At 49.0% G+C, this 19,494-nt stretch overlaps 7 protein-coding genes across 7 annotated transcripts; 3 read left to right on the top strand and 4 right to left on the bottom strand.

Annotated features, from left to right (window-relative positions):
• Nucleotides 1–1,087: 1,087 nt before the first annotated feature.
• Nucleotides 1,088–2,131, top strand: N7468_000348 (Permease cytosine/purine uracil thiamine allantoin; the record flags this gene model as incomplete). Its single annotated transcript, XM_058469645.1, has 2 exons — nt 1,088–1,600; nt 1,652–2,131. 2 exons carry the CDS (start codon nt 1,088–1,090, stop codon nt 2,129–2,131), a joined length of 993 nt encoding a protein of 330 aa, XP_058335676.1.
• Nucleotides 2,132–2,305: 174 nt separating this feature from the next.
• On the bottom strand, nt 2,306–4,166 carry N7468_000347 (Zn(II)2Cys6 transcription factor; the record flags this gene model as incomplete). Its single annotated transcript, XM_058469644.1, has 4 exons — nt 2,306–2,832; nt 2,885–3,549; nt 3,608–3,889; nt 3,973–4,166. 4 exons carry the CDS (start codon nt 4,164–4,166, stop codon nt 2,306–2,308), a joined length of 1,668 nt encoding a protein of 555 aa, XP_058335675.1.
• Nucleotides 4,167–5,091: 925 nt separating this feature from the next.
• On the bottom strand, nt 5,092–11,407 carry N7468_000346 (AP-1 complex accessory protein LAA1; the record flags this gene model as incomplete). The annotated part of the gene is made up of 3 exons (XM_058469643.1): nt 5,092–6,696; nt 6,746–7,279; nt 7,331–11,407. 3 exons carry the CDS (start codon nt 11,405–11,407, stop codon nt 5,092–5,094), a joined length of 6,216 nt encoding a protein of 2,071 aa, XP_058335674.1.
• A 160-nt stretch (nt 11,408–11,567) lies between these two features.
• On the top strand, nt 11,568–12,479 carry N7468_000345 (post-initiation translation factor DPC29; the record flags this gene model as incomplete). Its single annotated transcript, XM_058469642.1, has 3 exons — nt 11,568–11,790; nt 11,853–12,044; nt 12,148–12,479. 3 exons carry the CDS (start codon nt 11,568–11,570, stop codon nt 12,477–12,479), a joined length of 747 nt encoding a protein of 248 aa, XP_058335673.1.
• Nucleotides 12,480–13,657: 1,178 nt separating this feature from the next.
• Nucleotides 13,658–13,984, top strand: N7468_000344 (uncharacterized protein; the record flags this gene model as incomplete). Its single annotated transcript, XM_058469641.1, has 1 exon — nt 13,658–13,984. One exon carries the CDS (start codon nt 13,658–13,660, stop codon nt 13,982–13,984), a length of 327 nt encoding a protein of 108 aa, XP_058335672.1.
• A 450-nt stretch (nt 13,985–14,434) lies between these two features.
• N7468_000343 (Mis6 domain protein) lies at nt 14,435–16,764 on the bottom strand (the record flags this gene model as incomplete). The annotated part of the gene is made up of 4 exons (XM_058469640.1): nt 14,435–15,520; nt 15,569–16,584; nt 16,634–16,684; nt 16,740–16,764. 4 exons carry the CDS (start codon nt 16,762–16,764, stop codon nt 14,435–14,437), a joined length of 2,178 nt encoding a protein of 725 aa, XP_058335671.1.
• Nucleotides 16,765–17,302: 538 nt separating this feature from the next.
• Nucleotides 17,303–19,419, bottom strand: N7468_000342 (CLPTM1 family protein; the record flags this gene model as incomplete). Its single annotated transcript, XM_058469639.1, has 4 exons — nt 17,303–17,659; nt 17,710–18,195; nt 18,262–19,329; nt 19,378–19,419. The coding sequence occupies 4 exons, from the start codon at nt 19,417–19,419 to the stop codon at nt 17,303–17,305; spliced, it is 1,953 nt and encodes a 650-aa protein (XP_058335670.1).
• Between the last annotated feature and the right edge of the window lie 75 nt (nt 19,420–19,494).

Here is a 19,494-nt window from a genome sequence, read left to right as displayed (position 1 = left end):
GTTATTATATCTCTTTGGACATTTGGATACACGAAGCTGCTGTGGAGGAGGTTAGGGCACTGGACCGGCATGCCGCGGCATGCCGCGGCTGATAAGCCTCGCCCGATTCTCGTGGATCCACAGTCAGGATGGTTGAAGTACCTATTGACGGGTGGAGAGGGACTGGGTTTCCGTATCGTAATTTCAATCAGGGGCATCCATTGCATCTTACTGTCTATGGGCTTTGTTCTGTTTGTGTTTTGATTGAATCTATACAGTGTGGGTCCGTCATGAATGTCTGGAGTATACTCGCGATTGCGTCAGAAAGGCTGGAGATATGCTTATCAACAGTCCATACAGATAGTCAGATGGAATAGCTACGATGCAGGCGTTGACAGAGTATATAGATAGTGCTTTTTTCTTTTACCTATGATTTCGAAAAGCCATTTCCAGTGTCATATTCGAATTAATCATGGGCCATGACGTGGAAACACAGCGAGATCGGCTTTCTTCATCGAACAAAGCCCCCCTCTGAACTTGAAACTGAACATCTGCCAGAGTCTACATGGCTCTCGAGCAGGTTCTCTATTGAAGAGGGAGGTATTGAACGAATCACCGACGAGCAACGAGTCGAAAGCAAGCAAAGATTCTGGAATGCGGCTACTTTCTGGTAATTATCCCCTACGGCTACTCCCTTATCTTGACTTCAACGGGAGCTGACAAGAATGTCTCGACTCCAGGTTCAGCGCCAACATGGCAATAGCGACACTGAATATTGGATCTTTAGGGGGCTCGATGGGCCTTGGTTTCTGGGACTGCTTTATTATCATTCTGGTGGTCAATCTGGCAAGCGATCTACTTCCAGCGTGGACAGCGACGGCTGGATTAACCGGACTTAGAATGACAACCTTCTCGTGAGTCGTGACATTCGCAATGAAATCAATTTAAAAAAGACTCCAACTGATCTGTTGTGGTAATCCAGGCGTTATTCCTTCGGATACTGGGGAAACATGCTTGTCGTCATCTTTTCCATGATTGCAACAACCGGTTGGAACGCGATAAACTCGATATCAGGCGCTGTAGTTCTCAACGCACTCTCCGATGGGAGATGCCCTACGTGGCCGGTGTGATCATTATATGCACCTTAGTCTGGATAATATGTGCCCTCGGAATAACCTGGATCCATCGCCTGGATACTTTCATATGGATCTTCCCCCTCATCGTCTGGTGCGTGGCCGCAGGAACCGGCGCATCTTCCTTCACAGCGGAAAGCCCAAAGTCACTCCACGGATCTGACAAGGCAGCAGCCGTGCTTAGTTATATGGCGAGTATCTTTTTCTTCTCCGTTTCATGGGTGAACTGCGCAGCCGATTATAATGTACGCATGCCGCGGGAGACATCACGTTGGCAAATCTTCAGTGCGACGTATGTTGGGATTTTCGTCCCTACAGTTCTGGTTCAGTCGCTTGGTGCAGCCTTATATACAGGTACCATAACGAACCATGTGTGGAAAGAGGCATATGGGGCCTCCTCCATTGGCGGATTGCTAAAGATGGCTCTTGAGCCCGCTGGTGGATTCGGCAAGTTTCTGATGGTTCTGGCCGCGCTGAGCTCTATCCCGGTAAGTATCCCCAGACAAGAATCTATGCGTGACTTCGACTAATCCGCGAAGAACAACATTCCGAATAATTATTCCTTTGCCCTCCATATGCAGAACCTAGGCCCATGGGCACTGAAGATTCCGCGGGTGGTCTTGGTAACATTTGGTTTTGTGGTAGCCGTCATCGTTGGGTGCTGCGCGGCAGTATACTTCCATGATGCTCTGCAGACATTTCTGAGCGTCATTGGATACTGGACTGTGATTCACATTACGGTGGTAATGGAAGAGCATTTCATATTCCGGAGACGCTGGTCTGCATATAATCTGGAAGAATGGAACAATCCAGCGGCGCTTCCTTTCGGATGGGCATCTATCGGCGCTTTTGCGTTCGGTTTTGCTGGAGCAGCTCTGGGAATGAAGGTCACGTGGTATTCTGCGCCAATTGCCTCATTGATAGGAAAAGGTGCAAATATTGGCCACGAGCTGACATTTGCTTTCTCGGGAATCGTGTTTCCCATCTTCCGCTGGATGGAAAGTCGGTACGGGCACTGATCGGGAAGTCGTGAACAAGAGACGACTTTCTACTCACCCTGAGAAATCAATGAATCCAGGTCACCCAAAGTCCCGTATGAAAGTTGTATTCTATCAATCTGTTAAATGTGTTATGAATATTGTAGCTGTGTTCAATGATCAGATGTCAAGAGTTCGGTGTTTCAGGGAAGAAGCTTAGATCGGGTAGCAGGCCCCAATTCCCATCGCCAGAGGTTCCCAAGCCCAGAAACTCGGGGAAAAGTAGTTTGCGAAGTTTTCGTCGGGAAACTCTTCCATCGGCTCAAGAACGACCTCGACACAAGGACGCAGTTTTTGATGCACTTTCGCAATAATGTTGCCTAAAGTGTGAGCAGCATGGCATGGCAACCCTATGCTATGGAGCCATGAGACCAGATCGCGTATGAGTTCATCGAGCTCTGGAATGCTGTACGAAGAGCTTAACTGCTGCTCGTAGCTGTTTACCAACCGGCAAATTATTATGGCCGCGAAAGTGATCATATGATAGATGTGGTCACTGAGGTGGCGAGTCCGCTCATCCACCGTATCCATTGCGAGACGAATTATTGCCGTGGAGTGGCGGATCATTTCGGAAACAAGAGATTCGCGGGCTCGGGGTGTCTTTGAACTTTTTAATGAGTGCTCGTATAAGAGCAGATTAGAAAAATGAAAGCCCATGAGAAGGAACTGGGATCGTGGTTGCTCTGGACAGACGTTAATATGATTCGCAGAATCAAACAACAGGGGGAGATGTACCGAGGACAAATTCCCACTTCCGTCTCCAAGTTTGCAGTGCGCCTACTGATTTCAGCAAGTCGACGGTATCTTGGATGAGATTCTCATAGACAGTCCAATAGAGGTGTATTTCCGCAACCATGCGGACCTCGAAATTTATGGCATGGTCAGAATTGATGATAGCACGACTTCGCTCAATCTGCCACCCTTGCAACATCGACCTTCGGCTCGTACCAACACAGTAATGAAGATGCGCCAGGCATAGATGATTCCATAAACAGCACATATTGAGCGCCTTGTCGTCCAGTCGGGTGGGAAGAGACTGGGCTGTGACTGTCGCAAACAGAGGACTAGACTGCGTGTGCTGAAGTGCAAAGCCACTCAGAAGCCAGCTGTCGATGCTCAGAGGGACTTGTCCGACGGTAGTAGACCACATGCACAGAATGAGAACTGCCTGAAAAAATTCGACCGACTGTGGAGCCGTAAGGAGAGTGTTAGAAATCGAAGACCTGGCCGACTCGTACAGTTTCGGCGCCAAAAATGCCGCAAGCTCCTCGGATGTATGTCGGACTGCAATGAGACAGCACGCACAAAACAGAATTGGGGACTTCTTGATGCGAGGCAACAGAGATGCTGCATCCCCGTCGGCATCAAGCAGAACCCAGCGGCCATAGTGTTCCGCGAAGCTATATCAAATTAAGTCTTCCAGAAAGCAGGGAGTATGAGGGGATAAGGAGGGCCTACATTGATACTAAGGTCAATGCCAGTTCAGGCGAGATCAGGTCATCTAACACCTTGCCGAGCGGTCGTGGATCAGGAAAAGGCTTGATTGTGCTGTCAGTCGCCAGATCGCGAATCACCATCACTGGAGCCGCCGAGGACTCCGCGTCCTGGTACGCTCCATCGCTTGTTTCTGAGGCTGTAGGCGCACTGGGTGGCCCGCTCAACTCATGTTCTACAGGCCCCAAGGGGCCTTCTCCAAGCCGGTCAAGTAGAGCCGCCACTGTCCGTTCCAGTCGCTCCAATCTGCAGAAACATTGTTAGCCACACAGGCTCAGACTATGCTTGGATCGCGGGACTCATTCCATGTGGGGAATCGAGACTCATACCGAACGTCTGTCCCGGAAGCACCTGGTGTTTCAACCTCATCCTCGTGCATCGGGACATCCACCAGGGAGCATTTTTGTTGAAGCCTATCACAGCGTAGACATGGCTTCCCTGGAATTCCTGGCTCGTAGCATCGAGTCTTTTGCCTCCTGCAAGAGGCGCAAGCTCGCGAGGCACGGCCTCGATGTGGAGGCATTGAGAACCAGTGATGATGAAATTGGTTAATATGTTAATGTGAGACGAACCAACGGATCCATCTAATTTTTTCCTTTCTAAATTGGACGAAATATTATCAAGTCGTGTGAGGGTCTACCACCGCGTCCACGTATATCACCTGATATGGATAACATAAGCGCGCTGTGAACTGCCCAAAGGGGAAGTCGAATAGTGAAGAGAGCTGTGCTGTTTCCACGTACTGAAGTTTATTTTCTCTAGGTCAGTAGATTGTCAGCAGCCGTTTCAGGGTCACTTTGGCTTGAAGTCTATTGCTAGCTTTTCTTATCTCCCCTCTCCAGCTTTAAGTTGGATATGTTAACAATGCAGCCCCCCCCCCCTGACGCATACTTCATTTAAGTATTTTGCAGAGGTTGGCCAACAAGGAACACTTTACCCATATCCCATTTCTAGGCCTAATTGTGGGGGCAAAGGTCGGGCCTGATGAGGATGAGGATGAGGATGAGGATGAATATATCAAGGACCAACTCGTCGTTGCGTGGTATCGCCTCAACTGTGCGGCTGTTCGAGCCTACAAGATTGCAACTGAATTAGGACTGGGTGACGGCGCAATTGGCACTGTATTTGATCATGCAAGTTGCTGTCATGCTCATGTGACTGATCCCCAGCATGTCTGGGACTCCTCGAACTCCATCCCGCCATGTCCATACGAGCCCTCCACTCCACTCATCGCCAAAATCGTAAGATAAGATCACAGACTGAATTCATTCCATGGGAGTTGGGCAGTCTTAAGATTTTGCGGGGAGCGGGGAAAAGTAGCGCATATGGAGGAACACTCCGGGGTTGCAAATATTTAATGTTTATTTTTGTATTTTCATCTTATATTAACAGAATTTGGGCCCTTCGGTAAATAAAGGGCTAAGACAGATTACCACACCACATTAACATCATAGCACATTTCCAGTATGTTCATAGGATTCAAAAGTCCATGCGCAGGGCAATGCTAGGCGCTGCCTGTGGGCAGCATCTGCAGTCTCACCCGACTTTGCAGAGCCAGTGCCAATACCAGCACTGCGAAGAACTTCTTCCAGAAGGGATTTCTGGTCCGCGTTCATATTGGCTACCAAAGCACGGAAGATGACCTGGTCTGCCTTCGCGAGCTCGAGCAGATTCACGGCAGATTCCTGATATACAGACGCACCGTCCCGCTTCGCGCGAGCCATGAGGGCAGACATGACCAATGACATGGCAGTAGGGGTTGCAGTAGAGGAGAAAGTCGCATTTGTGACGCACGAGACAATTGTGCGGGCGATGACTGTTCGGGAGTTCTCTGGGTCGCTTGGGACATCGCCGCCATTACTGGGGGTTCCAATAAGGAAAGCGATCAGGCGCGGAAGGAGGTAGCGTGAGATCACATCATCTGTCATATAACGGGGACTGGGCTTGAGAAGGATAGATCGTAAGCAGCTAGCAGCCACCGTGGCAAGGCCGACATCTTGAAGACAATCGAGCAGTTCATTGAGGACCTGATTGATGATAGGGTCCTGCGGGGGCAGGACATGCCCGCCAGCAGTCAGCAAGAATGTAATTGCCAGCAGAGTGTTCTTAGCGCAAGGCATAGACGACTCAGATTCGCGACGTTGAGCAATGGTGAGAATGGTAAGGAAGCGAGTGAGACAGCCACGAATCTGGTAGGAAACAACGTCTCTCTCCTCCGCGATATCTGCCGAATGAGTGATAGCGTGGACGAATTGACGGAAGATGGGAAGAGCCTGCGGAACAACCTCTGTTTGGCACACCCCAGTCGCGAGGATAGTAGTGAAGATATGCATAATACAAGCATGAAGGTCATTCCGGATGATTGATGGGAAGACGGCAGCAACATCTACCAGAGACCGGAGAGCCAGGCGTATAAGAGCCAAAGAATCATCTGACGTCACGTTGAACCTCGCCATTGGAGTCGCTTCACGGAGGTTTGGAATCATTCCCGCCAAGACAAGAATAATGCTTCTCGTCAGCTCGAATAATTGCTCGATATCATCAGAGAGATGATCGGGGCGATCCTGGTCACTCTGAGCTACTGGATGATCAAGCGAGAGGTTCTGGGCGATTTCAACAATGACAGTCTGAACAGGAATGGTCTCGGTCAAGACAAGTCGGTCAAAGGTGTCCATGGTTTCAGTGAAAACAGCCTCTTGGTAAATCGCATTTCCACAGATGATGGGCCGCAGAATCCGTTTAAGCGCTTGAAGAATTGCTAACCGGTGGGAAGGCGAGGTTGCTTGATCGACCAATGATTCGAAAGCAAGGCCAAACAGGACGAAGAAGAATGCGACTGGCTCTTCACGATAGTTAATATCGTCGCCCTTGTCTTTGGACTCATTAACAGAAACTTCGTTGGATTCTTGTCCCTTGTTCTCGTTGTTCTTATCTCCTTTGGTCTCATCAGGAGGTTGGAGCTTGCCATCCAAAGCATCAAAGACGAAGTCAATATCCTTCTCAACAAGGCCTGCAATGGCATCGACAAGATTGAGCCAAGTATCTTGATAGAACTGTCAAAAAGGTTAGCATAATGCTTCCCACTATAGGGCTCTAACGCACCTTGAGCAAGGTTTCCCGGTTCAACGCAGCATAGACTTCATCCAGATCATTGCTCGAGGTACTGGTACCCAGAGCACCTGAGATATCGGGCTCAAATCGTAGCCTCGCATATTCTTGAAGAGACGAGAGCCACAGGGGTGTGAGTTTAGCGACGTAGGGCTGGACCACCCTGCTGAGATATTCCTGCTCCATGCTTGCGATCTGCAGCCGAGCCCATGCAGAAAAGAGCGCGAGCTTGACCATGACTCGGGCATTGGAGTTCAATCCCTTCAAGTCGCCGATCTCAGTTGTGTCAGGATTCTTTGCAAAATTCTCCAAGCCAAGCACCAAAAGCTTGAGAATTCTTCCCATGCGATCGACATTCGTCACTATGCCAGTGGCAATGAATGTAGCAGACACATTGATAGCCTCGGAAGCAAGCTCTGGGGAGGAGTCGACTGCAAAGGCTGGAGTGAGAGCCGAGCCTATCTGAGCTTGATACTGTTCGAGCAAAGAGGCCTCTGCGAAGTCGGGGTCGGGGGTTTTGCCAAACATCTATACAAATTAGCCTCGGGGGTGAATACATCAATTGCATAGAATACTTACGGTAAGAACTTGATCAAGGATCTTCAAGCCCCAAACTCGAAGTTCGATGACATTGGCAGTTGACGCAGAGAATGCCATCCGTACAATATCGCCAACCTTAGACTGAAGAGCCAACTCAGCCGGGATGGTCTGGTCGGGCAGGATCGCTTCCTGGACCATAGCAAGTAGATCGGAAATGCAAGACATGGCGAAATTTCGAGTCTGCCACTTCAAAAGTTCTTGACCGGAAATAGTTTCATTAGTTGCATCGCCTTGCCCTTCAGCAGCAGCGGCAGAGGCAAACCCAGCGACTTCATCGTCATGAATGTCTGCTGCTTGGACAGCAGTGGTCGGTGGCAACTCAACCTTATTGCGAGTCTTCGTCATGATGTTCTGGCAGCGCTGGATCCAAACATCTGGCTCAGTAAGGGCTGTTTGTTGGAGCCACTCTTGAATCATGTTCCTCAGGGCTAAGTTGTCCGGGGTATCGTCGAAGGCAAGCCAGATGTCGTCCTCAAGGGTCTCACTTGCCGTCGCCACAACGGAAGTAGCATCACGTTTCATCAAATTGCTCAGCCCGCGAATCGCTACGTTTCGGAGGAAGATGTTCTTCGCACGGAGCTCTGTCTGTAGGCGTTTCACATATCCTTCGAAGTCGACGTAGCTAGAAGCATAGAGTGAGAAGTGGTCCAAGCACTTGAAGCTCTCGGTTACCAAAGCTGGGTTTTCCTCCAGTTGGAACTGACGCAAAAGCGTCAATATAAGATTACGAGTCTTCGCAACATCTTGCAGGTCCGGCCCGAGAACGTTGATAAGCGAATCGACGCATCTGCCGATAATAACGGGCGTCAGGAACAACATTTCGATGTTGGATGTTGCCAGCGCAGCTGATTCCTCATTGTGGGTATCTGCATTGTACAGCTGAGCAAGCATCCCTAACGCGCTGGAGGCAAAAGGCGAGAACGTGAGACCAGCTGAGCTAGCGACTCTATCCAGCCCATTCAAAGCCGAAAAATGGACAATCGGATGAGGGTCATTGCACAGGGACATCAGAACGCCAACGATCGTCTTCAGATGCAACCCGGCCGCCATACCACCGACTTGCTGGTGAATGCAACCCAATGCAGAAGCACATCCGGCTCGAGCGTTGGGCTCGCGGTTGGCAACGATAGTATCCACGAGCCAGTTGACTTGAGTATTTGTGATTGCATTCCCTGAGCTGACACATAGCCGGCCTAAGGCTTCAACTCCGATATTTCTGATGATTGGATCAGTGTCGATGGTAAATTTCTGAACCAGCTCTTGCATGATTTTGTCGGTTGAAGAGTTGAGCCTTCCAGCCACGAAATCCGTGTCTTTGACAGCTACCTTGAGGGCGTGGAGAAGAGCCACCGAGACGTTGACGGCCAAAGCAGCCTTGCGCCCTGGGTTTCTTTGGAGAGTTGGTGATGTGAGGAAGGTTGCAATTTGTTCGATGCTGCTTTCTTGGATTTTGGCGGAATGGAGCCCAAGAGCAACAGCAAAGAGCTCAATAGCGGAGTTCACCACGCCTGTGGTAGGGGGATCCACAGAGAGGTGGTCACCGTCGCGCATACTATACAGCAGTACTGCATCATGCTCGCTAGCTTGGCAAATAGGGAAAGTCAAAGCCTCATCGATACCATGGTCTGCAGAGTCAATACTAGACCAGGCAGGGGCATTGTCTTTACCCTGCGTGCCAAATAGCGCAGCGCGGATATATTCTCTAGCGAGCCCAGTTACACCAAATCCATAGTTATCACACAGATCCCATAGCCCGTCGAACTGACCAGTTGACCCAGCTATAGAGCTCTCCAATGGTCGATATTGAGCATCTGGATCCGCGAAGGAGGCGATTGCTATGCTCATCAAGCTTGTTTGCGAGATTATATCTCCATGGCTAGGATGATGCACATGAACTAGCTTTGAGAAGCATTGCAAAACTCGCCGACGAACCATAGTCATAAGATCGTGCAACTGCAGGGATGGATGAAGACGTTGGGAAATATCCTCCATTGACTTGGGACGACGCAAATCATCCAAGAATTCAACAGTATTCTGCAACATGGCAGCAATTCTTTTAGCCCCGTCGGCGGTGATGAGCTTACTATTGAATTCCATGAACACAAGCAGCGCGCTCAGAGCGCATTCTCGGACATGAGTGAGGAAACTTGTTTCCAGAAGGCTAGGCTGGGCTGCGTTCTCTTTACTCAGATGTTTTGGTAGTGAGTTTTTCCAAAGCAGCATCAACTGCGAAAGATGAATTTTGACAAAACTTGGACCAAGGGGCATAAGACCTCCGATCAAGATCCATGCCACCTGAATTTGGGTGCTAGCTACCCGTAATTCCGAGCTAGAGCTTGTCTTCAAAAGATCCGTTGCCTGCGAAAATATGCGTGCAAATACGTCCACGGCACCGTACAATGGCTGTAGCCGAGATGTGCTGAGCATTGCTGATAAGCCGTTGGCATATCCAACACATCGGCGAGGCGACTGGCGTGGAGCACCAAGTTGGCCAATTTCACGATTCAGGCTATTCATACAGATTGTGACGCAGGATAAAAGCTGATGAGGGCAGGCAAGTACATAGTTCCGAAGACAGTGGGCTGTATGTACCTGCACAGTGTAGCTTGGGTGAGGCAGCACTTGAAGCAATGCATCCCGACAACTATCAGCATGCACACCGAAAGCCGAGCCAAGTGATGAAATCAAGGAGGACAAGGCACTAACTGCACTTGTCAGCGTGTACTTGCTAGGCTCGCGTCGCTCTTGAATGACCTGGGGGTAGTCTTTGAGGATATCGTTGATCAACCACTTCGCAGCATTTAACTGGCTGCTTTCTTGCATCATTTCACGGCCGATGGTGTCTTCTAAGACAGTCTTGACAAATTTGCGCGTCATCAAAAGACGAAATCGGTTATAGGTCACAGTTGGGTGATTCAGTAAATCAATCAATAAGTTCGAGGCTATTTGGCCGTATTTCTCCTCGACAACCTTATCGCCCAGGTTGCGAAGAATGTATTTGTAGCAGATGCAGATCCCTGCACGAGTTCGGTTTGATGTTGTGCTCTTCAAGTACTGGGATGAAAGTTGCCTCAAGAGGTCTGGGAGGAGAAAGAACAGTCGAGATTCATTCTTCTTCGGCGCAACAGAGGACTCAGACATGTCCGCCTCCTCTTCGTCACCAGGTCGAGAACCGGCCTTCTTGGAGGTCTTCTTGGTTTTCTTGGGTTTCGGTTTGGGGGGGGCAGCAGCGACATGGGTGTCGGTGGCATGTAATTTGATCAAGGCCCGACCAAGACAACAAGCCGCAGCATGACGAACTGGGGCAACAGGGCTGTCAATGACCTTCCAGGACATAGACTTGAGATTCTCGAAATCATTGGCATTATCAAAAAATGGCGTCATGTTGACTAGCTGCTCAATACAGCGACATGCATGTACCTGCACAAACGTTGCCTTGTCACCGGTTGCTGCATTGCGCGCCTGCTTCCAAATGTCGCGCGCGATCGGTTCATCAATTGGAGCACCAATGCCCACCACAATTTTGCGGAGTACAGAGAATATGGCACCACGCAGGCCAGTGTGGCTACCTGCAGACTTGAGCAGTTTGAGCACAGTCGAAGCTGCCACATTGGACTGCATGAAAGCGCTCTCTCCGGCCGTCGCAAATACCTCTCCCAGGCAGTGCGCAGCCGCGAACTTTGTCCTCACTTCTGCTTCACTCTTCCCGGCACTCAATATGCCAAGCAGGTCGGTAATCGTCTCAAAGAGAATGCCACGGTCTCCTTTTGTAAGAATTGAACCGAAGGATCGTCCAAGGTTGTTGCGGAGGACTCGAGTGATCGGGGGAGACGAGAGAGTGAGGACTTTAAACAATTCATGTTTCAGGGATTTTTGTTGTGAGGAGACCTGTTTCGAATCGAGGCCAGAGATGAACTGCACAAGATCGGAGGTGAAGGTGAGGAGGTAGAGGTCTTGTTGTTCGGAGGGGAGTGCATGTAGCTTCTCGACGTCCAGGTCCGGGGTGGCATTTTCGTGAGGCGTTGGAGCTGGAGGAGTAGATTCGGAGGAAGCCATTGGGTATAATGGACAACTAAATGCCCATAGGAAAGAAAGAGACAAATAAAATGATTAAGTACAGAACATCATCATCTCCTTATCGTGTGTTTCCCCGTCCGCGGAGGGGCGGAGAAACTGTCGGCCCGTTTGGAATGTATGGCCTTGCGCTGCAACAAAAATGAAGCTGCATTCATCCGCAATGGAGGTGCCTCACTACCTAAGGGGTCTGCGACCTCGATCGACTTATGTCTGCAATGCCTGTCGGCTGTTCAGCTCTTCTCCTATCTCCTCTTCAGGCCATAGCAAATGGTCAACCATTAAGCATGACAAAGCCAGGAATGACAGGGCAAAGAGTAAGGAACGGCAGATGGTGAGCAAGGAAATCAGCAACGCTACACAATGTAACCATGCCCTTTTTGTTTCTATATATGCTGGGGTGTTGCTGACTTCTCTTCTTCGACAGTATGGGGTGCCGATCCCAAATTCAACCCGAGATTAACCCTCGCCCTATCGAATGCGAAACGCGCCTCAATACCTAAGATCGTGATAGAATCGGCGATTGCTCGAGGCCAGGGACTCAGTGTTACGGGGCAGGCGTTGGAAGCTGTTACGATTGAGGCAATGTTTCCGGGATCTGTCGCAGTAGTCGTGGAGTGTCAAACGGACCAGAAAGCGAGGGTGTTGCAAGACATCCGACATCTAATCAAGACCTGCGGAGGCATTATAACCCCCACGACTTTTCTGTTTGAGAAAAAAAGGTCGTGTCACTATGGAATATCGCGAAGGAGTCAATGCCGATCAATACTTGGATGAAGCCATCGAGGCGGGCGCAATCGACATCGTTATGGACAAGAAGAACAGATTGACCTTGTTTACAGACCCGGCTGATACGAAACGGGTCGGTGAGACATTTTCCAAACTATCGGGCCTTGCGATCGAAGAGCGTGAAATATTCTGGGATCCTAATAAGGATACGCTGGTTGAAGTACAGGACGAGGAGCACGTTAAGACACTTGAAGATGTCCTGTGTGCATTACGAGAAAATCCTACTGTTCAGGAGATCTACTTGAACACTACCGAAAGCTTCTAAAGATTGTGGAAACCTAGGTATATATGGCTTGGATCCATTCTGTCTGTGTCATTGCAACATGCAGTCTCCAAAATGACAGTGCTTTGCGCGTCTGCCATTTCCTCCTATATCAGAGGATTTCAGCTACTTTAATTGATACACCCCCCCGGTCAAAAGTCTGTGTGCACTCGGCCCCATTACCATCACCCTAATAACCGCCCACATTTTTATTCTTTCTCCTACACCTTCCCCATGGCATCGATCGCTATCAATCTGGAATTATATTCTAGCAAGATAAAAAAAATCTATATAGCGAAAGATATGCAGGTTTGGTTTAAAGAGCACGGGATGTATGTTGAAGATTGGCTGGTACACTCGCCTGATCTTAATCCTATTAAACTAGTCTAAAAACGACTAAATTATTAAATTTTTTTTATATATTATAAGATATTATATAGATAGAAAGATCTGGAGAGGACCGGCCTTACTTTAAAGAGTATATTAATACTATATAGGATATGTTAGACCAGACGAAGATTGATATGTTAATATTGAGTATAGAAAGAAGGATAGATAGATTGTATACAAACCAAGATTATTATATAAAATATTAAGCAATATAACTCTGTATATGAACCTGTTCATTCAGTATTTTGAATTTTATTATGATCCCATAAGGGTTGGTAGTGTAGGACATGTAACCATGAATATACATCAGTATTTGATGGGGTAGGTGAAGCGGTATGCACACAGACTTTTGCCCCCCATTGTACTAGCGGGCCATGAGTGTTTATGGATATACTAAACTTGAGGCCATGTGTCGCTCCAGAAATATCTTGGTATCTGCATAACTTTTAAAAAGGTGCTTAATACGGATTCATAGACATATGCTACTTGCTCATTCTCCCAGGGGGCGAATCGGCGTGTGAAAGCTACAAGAGCGTCTCTAACATAGCCAGCTCCGAGTCCTCGAGCAGGAAGCCTTTCAAAGTGCCCATGATCTGCTCTCTCAACCAAGACTTCGAGACCTTAGTAATATCTCAAACTGATAGAAAGACCGCTAAATGCGGAATAACTTAGTTTGGGTCGTATGATTACTGGTAAGAGGACTCAGCTCTGGCTTGAGTGGCTTGAGTGTAGAAAATAAGTTCTCCACCGTAGCTCTAGATAACAACCCAACGGCTCTCTGAAGACTTGCCATGTCACGGATCTGTGGTAACTTTACAGGCCATCTTAGCATCGTCAAGGGTAAATTATCACGGCATAAGCGGAAGGCTCCCTCGCGACAATCGATGAGTGGATCCTTCATCCTCCGGGGGGCGGTTTGGTCGCATCTCTTCTGCGGCCATAGCATGGTAAGTTTATGGAATACGCTCCAAGATGCCGTGCAAGATTTGCCTTCCAAATTCAAAGAAGACATCCCGAATATAATGACATGTCGATGTCACTGGGTCAAGAGTGTAGATATCTGGGCAAGAGGAGAAGATCTCTTTGACCATCTCCGGTGGGAGAGGCAGGGATACTAATCTGTTGGGGCATACTAGATGAGCACGAAGAAGCCATTGCGGATCTTTGTTATTTTAAGGGACGAAGGCGAGTAAAGCAGCGGGAGAATAGCGATGAAGTTGAAAACGAATATACATTCATCTACCTGGAGTTAGTCACATTGACCATTCAAAGCAGACTTACAATGAGTTGGATAAAGCAATGTTTTGCCTGTTCTATGTATTACCTTAACCAAGATTTCAAACCATCGCTCTTGGAGTCTCATCCCTTCCGACGGCGGGAGGGGTATTGGGTAACGAAGAATAGAGCTGCTACGGACCCTGCTCCAAGGATTTCAAGTTTGAAAAGTAGATGGACGACTCAGACGAAACTATAAACCTCCCGTTGATATAGATTCAACTGTTTGAACACCAATTGCAGTATATTCATACCCTTAGATTTACGTGTAACGGACATTTGAATCGCTCGCACTACTCCTTCCGCAAGACCTTCAGGGTACTCCTCATCAAATCACTTGTTCCCCGACTCCCTATCGCATCCAGCCAGTCCAACATATGGACTTTGTATTCCTGCCAAGTAATCTTCGCTCCACCCTCCTTCTCCAACGCCTGCAAGGCTTTAGCAGTAACCGGCTTCCTCAACTGCGGCCGGTGCTCCGCAATCTGCTGATCTGCCTCCAGATCCCGAAAGCAAGCTGCCGATAAATTAGAGTACGCCGCATTATGACTGAGAGAGAAAATGGTCGCCAATGTACAGTGAAAGGCACTCTCGCGGTCATATCGCTTGGCAGCCTCGTCAACGTTGCGGACGTAATTCTGCAGTGCTGCGATAGTGGACTTCGGGACTAGACATGCGCGAGCATTGGGATCATCCGTGTTCAAACCTCGATTGCGCCAAAGCATATTGCATGTGTCCATGACATAGCCGTTGAAATGATTGACGGATTTAGGATCGTAGAGGGGCTTTGTGTTTGGGCTTTTGGCAGCGTGCGAGGTTATGGAAGCTTCGAAGCCGGATTTATACGCTGTGAGGATGGAGCTAAGGGTTGATATGACGGAAACGGTCGGAGTAAACGAAAGAGAGTACATGAGTGGAGCTGGTGGGATGGAGAGTCGTATGTGCGCGTGATGTGGCGCGTGGGAGAAGAGACGTGCAAGAGACTGATAGAACTTGAGAATGGATAGATCAGCGGGTATAGATACTCCCGAGATGTTCCCATCCGGCAATTCGAATTCGTTGATTGCAGATGCCAGGAGCTCGGCGTGTCGAATGAGTCGACTGAGAGGTATTGATTCTTCTGTGGCTGATGGTTGAACGCGAAGCTTAACTCCCCATTCTGCGATAAGGGCTGAGTAAAAGCCAAGGAGGTCCATCCGAGAGCGGAGAGTTCCGTCCAGGGCGGCATTCTCTAGCGGAGATAATACTTCACTTTGGAGTGCCTCAAAAGGTTCCACGGGTAGATACTGAAGTAGCCGAAACACTTGCTCGCGGTGCTCTTTACCGTTCCAAAGTTGGAGGAAAGACAACAGAAACGATCGAACAGAAGGCAGAAGGTGCTGATTCTGTTAGCACTATGAAACTCCATGACAGGGCATCTACCTTACCTTGGTGTAAGCACTGTAGCCGACAATGACATCTAAAACATAATCGAGTATTTCTGGGTCATCATCATCGTCCCCTTGAATTTGCTCCAGTTTGTCTTGTAGGAAATTCCCCAACCACTCATCAAGCCGATGGTTCGCAGCTTCTGACTGAATGAGGTGAATGTATTTTCGCGCCATCACATCTCCTAGTGTCGAGATGATTTGATTTGGCAATTCAATCCGATCAATTTTGTCCACAAAATGTTCGATGCTGCGCAATTCCTCGAGCGAAGTGTGTTTGTTCGAGACTCGCGATGTTTGCAGAACCGGAATTACAACCTCAATCTTGGTCCGCTTCGCCAATCCCCTCTGAAGAGACTGGATACTGGATGCCGCGGCCTCTGATCTCTCGGTATTCTGTGCCAGCAGGACTTTTGCATGACTTGACCATTCTGGATCTGCATGTTTGAAGAAGAGTGCCCTGCGCGTCCCACCACCCAGAATAATCTCAGGATAGTAATTCTTGAACACTTTCAGTAAAGTCAAAAGTTCTTTTTCATCCCCCCCAGCATTCTGGATTTGCTCCATAAGGGCTTGAATTCGGAACGGTTTGACGTGCTTTCGTCGTGTAATGAGGGAGAGCAAGTGGCACAGCGGTTTGCGGAGACTGATCATATCCAGATGATTGAAAAGCACTGCATAAAGTTTCCCGAGATGTGACTTATCCTCGAGCAGGTCGTACGTCAGGATTAGCCATCGAACGAGAAGAGATTGTGTTGCTGGACTAGCTTTGGCCTTGCTAGGACCGAGGCAGCAAACAACTTGCGTCACATGATTGGAGGCGATTAATTCTTGGGGGTAAAGGTTCTTGATTAGCGTGGTGACCGTGCCTTGGTCGAGGTTGTTTTTCTTGGTCAGAATCTTCAACAGGCGACGCAGGATATCGGCTGGAATTCCATTCTCATAAGCGGCAGATGCAATGGTCTGGGCGAGCTGGTTCGCATCTGTATATCTTTGCTTGACAGGAACAAAAGCGACTAATGTAATGATAAGAATAGGCCCTTGCTAACACATGTGGCTACTTACCGGCTTCTAGATGTTCAACAGTTTCCGCAAGTCGTCCATGCTGTCCATGCTCTGGGATGTCATCAGCGAAAGGCTCTGTTCCTAGTTGAGCACAAAGGTTATATACCTGGCGATTCAGGAGAGTGCGACATATTGCGCTGTCTTGGTTGGATTGAGAGTCTGTTGACCACTGCCGCCGCTGCGTGTCGGAGCCGTGGCGCGCGTCAAGGCAGAGTCGCGAACGTCGCGCCGCCTGGTTTCTTTGGGTCTGGAATAGCGAAGTATATTTTTTGGTAATTAGTCTGATTCAGGCAAGTGACTCGACGAGACTTTCAATCTCATACATTAATCGACGCACAGCGTTGCGAGTAGAAAATCGCGCGAGCCGTAGGAACGCCGCCTTAGTCCCGATCGGGTAATGCATAACAAGTGCGGATCGCTACGCGACTTGCATAGCCAACTTTACAAAGTAGGTTATTTAATACAACAGGCAGTAGATTGAATTAATATCTTATCCCTAATCTACAGAAAGGGAAGTGAAACTTCTTAAAAAGTCCAATATAGATACCCATCCGACGAATAGCGGAGGGCTGCATTAAGTGAATTCGTCGCGCTTCGACACAAGCCTGACGAGCATTTAGGATCAGAGTCAACGATAATCGAGACAGCAATGGCCCCAGAGATTAATGCTCATTTGCGCTTGCGGGCAGGCTTGGACTTGGCATTTGAAGAGCTCTGCGTAGCAGTGGGCTGCGCGGCAGCTAATTGCTCATCCGAGGCCTCGTTCGTGGTCGTTGGTTTTTCAGTATGCTCATTACCATTCTCATCTTCGTCGTCAGTATCACCTCCCTGGCCAAATTCGTTGACGCGAGTGTAGTCAACCTTGTACTTCCAGCCCTGGTACAACCAAATGAAGAAGATGACATCGTCACGAAGAGTGGCCAGTCTGTGCAGCCAGGGCATCTTCACAGTAAAAGCAAAGAGGTCGTCAATGAAAGTGTTCAGGAACTTGTACGTGAGCGCTTTGCCGGGCATGTGGGCCACAGACTGTAAGAAAATGTTAGCGTGTGCGACGAAAACATTGGAAGAGTGCGTACCTTGAGGCGGTAGTTGATGTACAGACTGGGAACCATCATGAGGAAGCCATAGGCGTATACACTTCCTACAAGGGTCTCGATAATGTACGAGTACCAGGACTTGTGGGTGTTGTACATCAGGCTGTAAGCAGCGTAGGCAAGAAGCAATGGAACCGCAACGATGTAGAGATAGCGGAAGGCAATCTCATCATACTCTTGGGTCTTCTTCTCAGTCTCGGTGAGCTTATGCTTGTCCTCGAACACAATGACATAAGGCAAGAACGAAAAGAACGAGCCGGTGGGCGGCGGGCGCAAACGGACGTCGACGGACTTGGTGATTTTCCACGCTTCTAACAAGATTCCAAAACCTTGACTGGCAAGAATCATCCATGATGTGTTCTCGCTGTTGTCCATTAGGTACAAGAAAATGACACCCTGCATGAAGACATTGGCCAGGATCGACCGCACAGATGTACCGACAACGTCCTTCTTCTTGCGCCAGTGGGACTTTGGGGGAAAAGAAGCATTAGTCGTCCATAAAATTTACGCTCAGGGGGCCAGTATTCAACTTACAATATCGTTCTTGAACGCCAAGGTTTCGAAAATCATGTGCAGGATAGTAACAATACCAGTGGTTCCCAGGAGATAGATGTTGGTGTCAAGCAGGATCTCCTTAACCATCTCCCATTCCGTGCCATCGCCACCGCCAGGAACCGGGCCACCATATGCAGCCTGGCGAGCGCTGTGTTTCGAACCCTCGTCAATACTTGACAAGATGTTGAACTTCCAGTTGGCCATGTTATCAAGAGTAATACGCAGCGGAACATTCTCAACGGTGGAATTCAGCTCTCTCATGTGGCTTTTAAGCTGCCAAAAAGTGTTCAAGAAAAGAATTGGGTAGTACCATCCATGCTTGCCACTGGCGTCGCGTGCGCCAGTGCGTTCCAACTGGACATACTGTCGAACAGCAGGCTGCACCTGGGAAAATTTCAATATACCGGAGTCTGGGATGATAGAAACGGTAAAGTTGGGGTGATAGTAAGAAACGATCTGAACATCCGGGGTACCATCGTCTTCCTCTTCCTGCTCTCCTTCCTCAGGTCCAGACAGGAGATTCTTCAACTTCTTTGCCTTCTTCTTGGGGAGGTACTGGTTCAGTGGCCGAGGGAAATAGACCGCGTTATCAGAGCTATAATCCTTGGCAGCCGGATCTAGCTGGTACCCAGTGCGAGCGACAAAGAAGTGAGCCCACAAAGTTCCATTGTGCTGGACCTGTTTCGGGACCTGGATGATGGTATCGATCTCACGCGTGTCGCTGTAGTTTCCAATCGTGAAGTTCTTTTCCTGCATCACCAGCTCACCAGCCGCAGATTTGAAGGAAGGAACCGCGATCGATGGAGTCACGTAGATGTTAATGTCGACGGCGCTGTCGGGGGCCCAGATCGGGGCAATGAGATCAGGAACGAGGCTGGGCTCGGCAATCTCGCTCGGATGGGGTCGATCGACGAAGGCAGGCACAGCACTTGGCGCACTGGCGCCAGCATTGGTGTTCGCATTCTGCTTGCTGCCAAAAAATTGGCTCATACCAAATTGGATGAGTAAAAAGAGACCGAGACCTTGGAGGGCCCCCTTGAAGCCCGACTATAGAGCGATCAGCATGAAACAGTAAGCACGACCAAATCAACATACACCCGTGGACTCTGGCTCTTGCCTGCGCTGTTGCTCCGGCATGATGGATGATGAGAGAACAGTAGAAGGTGGAAGAAGCCAGCGCGACCAAACGGGGTAAACCAAGTGGGAGCTAAA

This window comes from Penicillium chermesinum (assembly GCF_028974085.1).
Source record: "Penicillium chermesinum strain IBT 19713 chromosome Unknown utg000001l:1.0-1975020.0:1.0-1976611.0, whole genome shotgun sequence".
Classification (NCBI taxonomy): Eukaryota; Fungi; Ascomycota; class Eurotiomycetes; order Eurotiales; family Aspergillaceae; genus Penicillium; species Penicillium chermesinum.
This window is presented reverse-complemented; position numbering and strand designations above follow the sequence as displayed.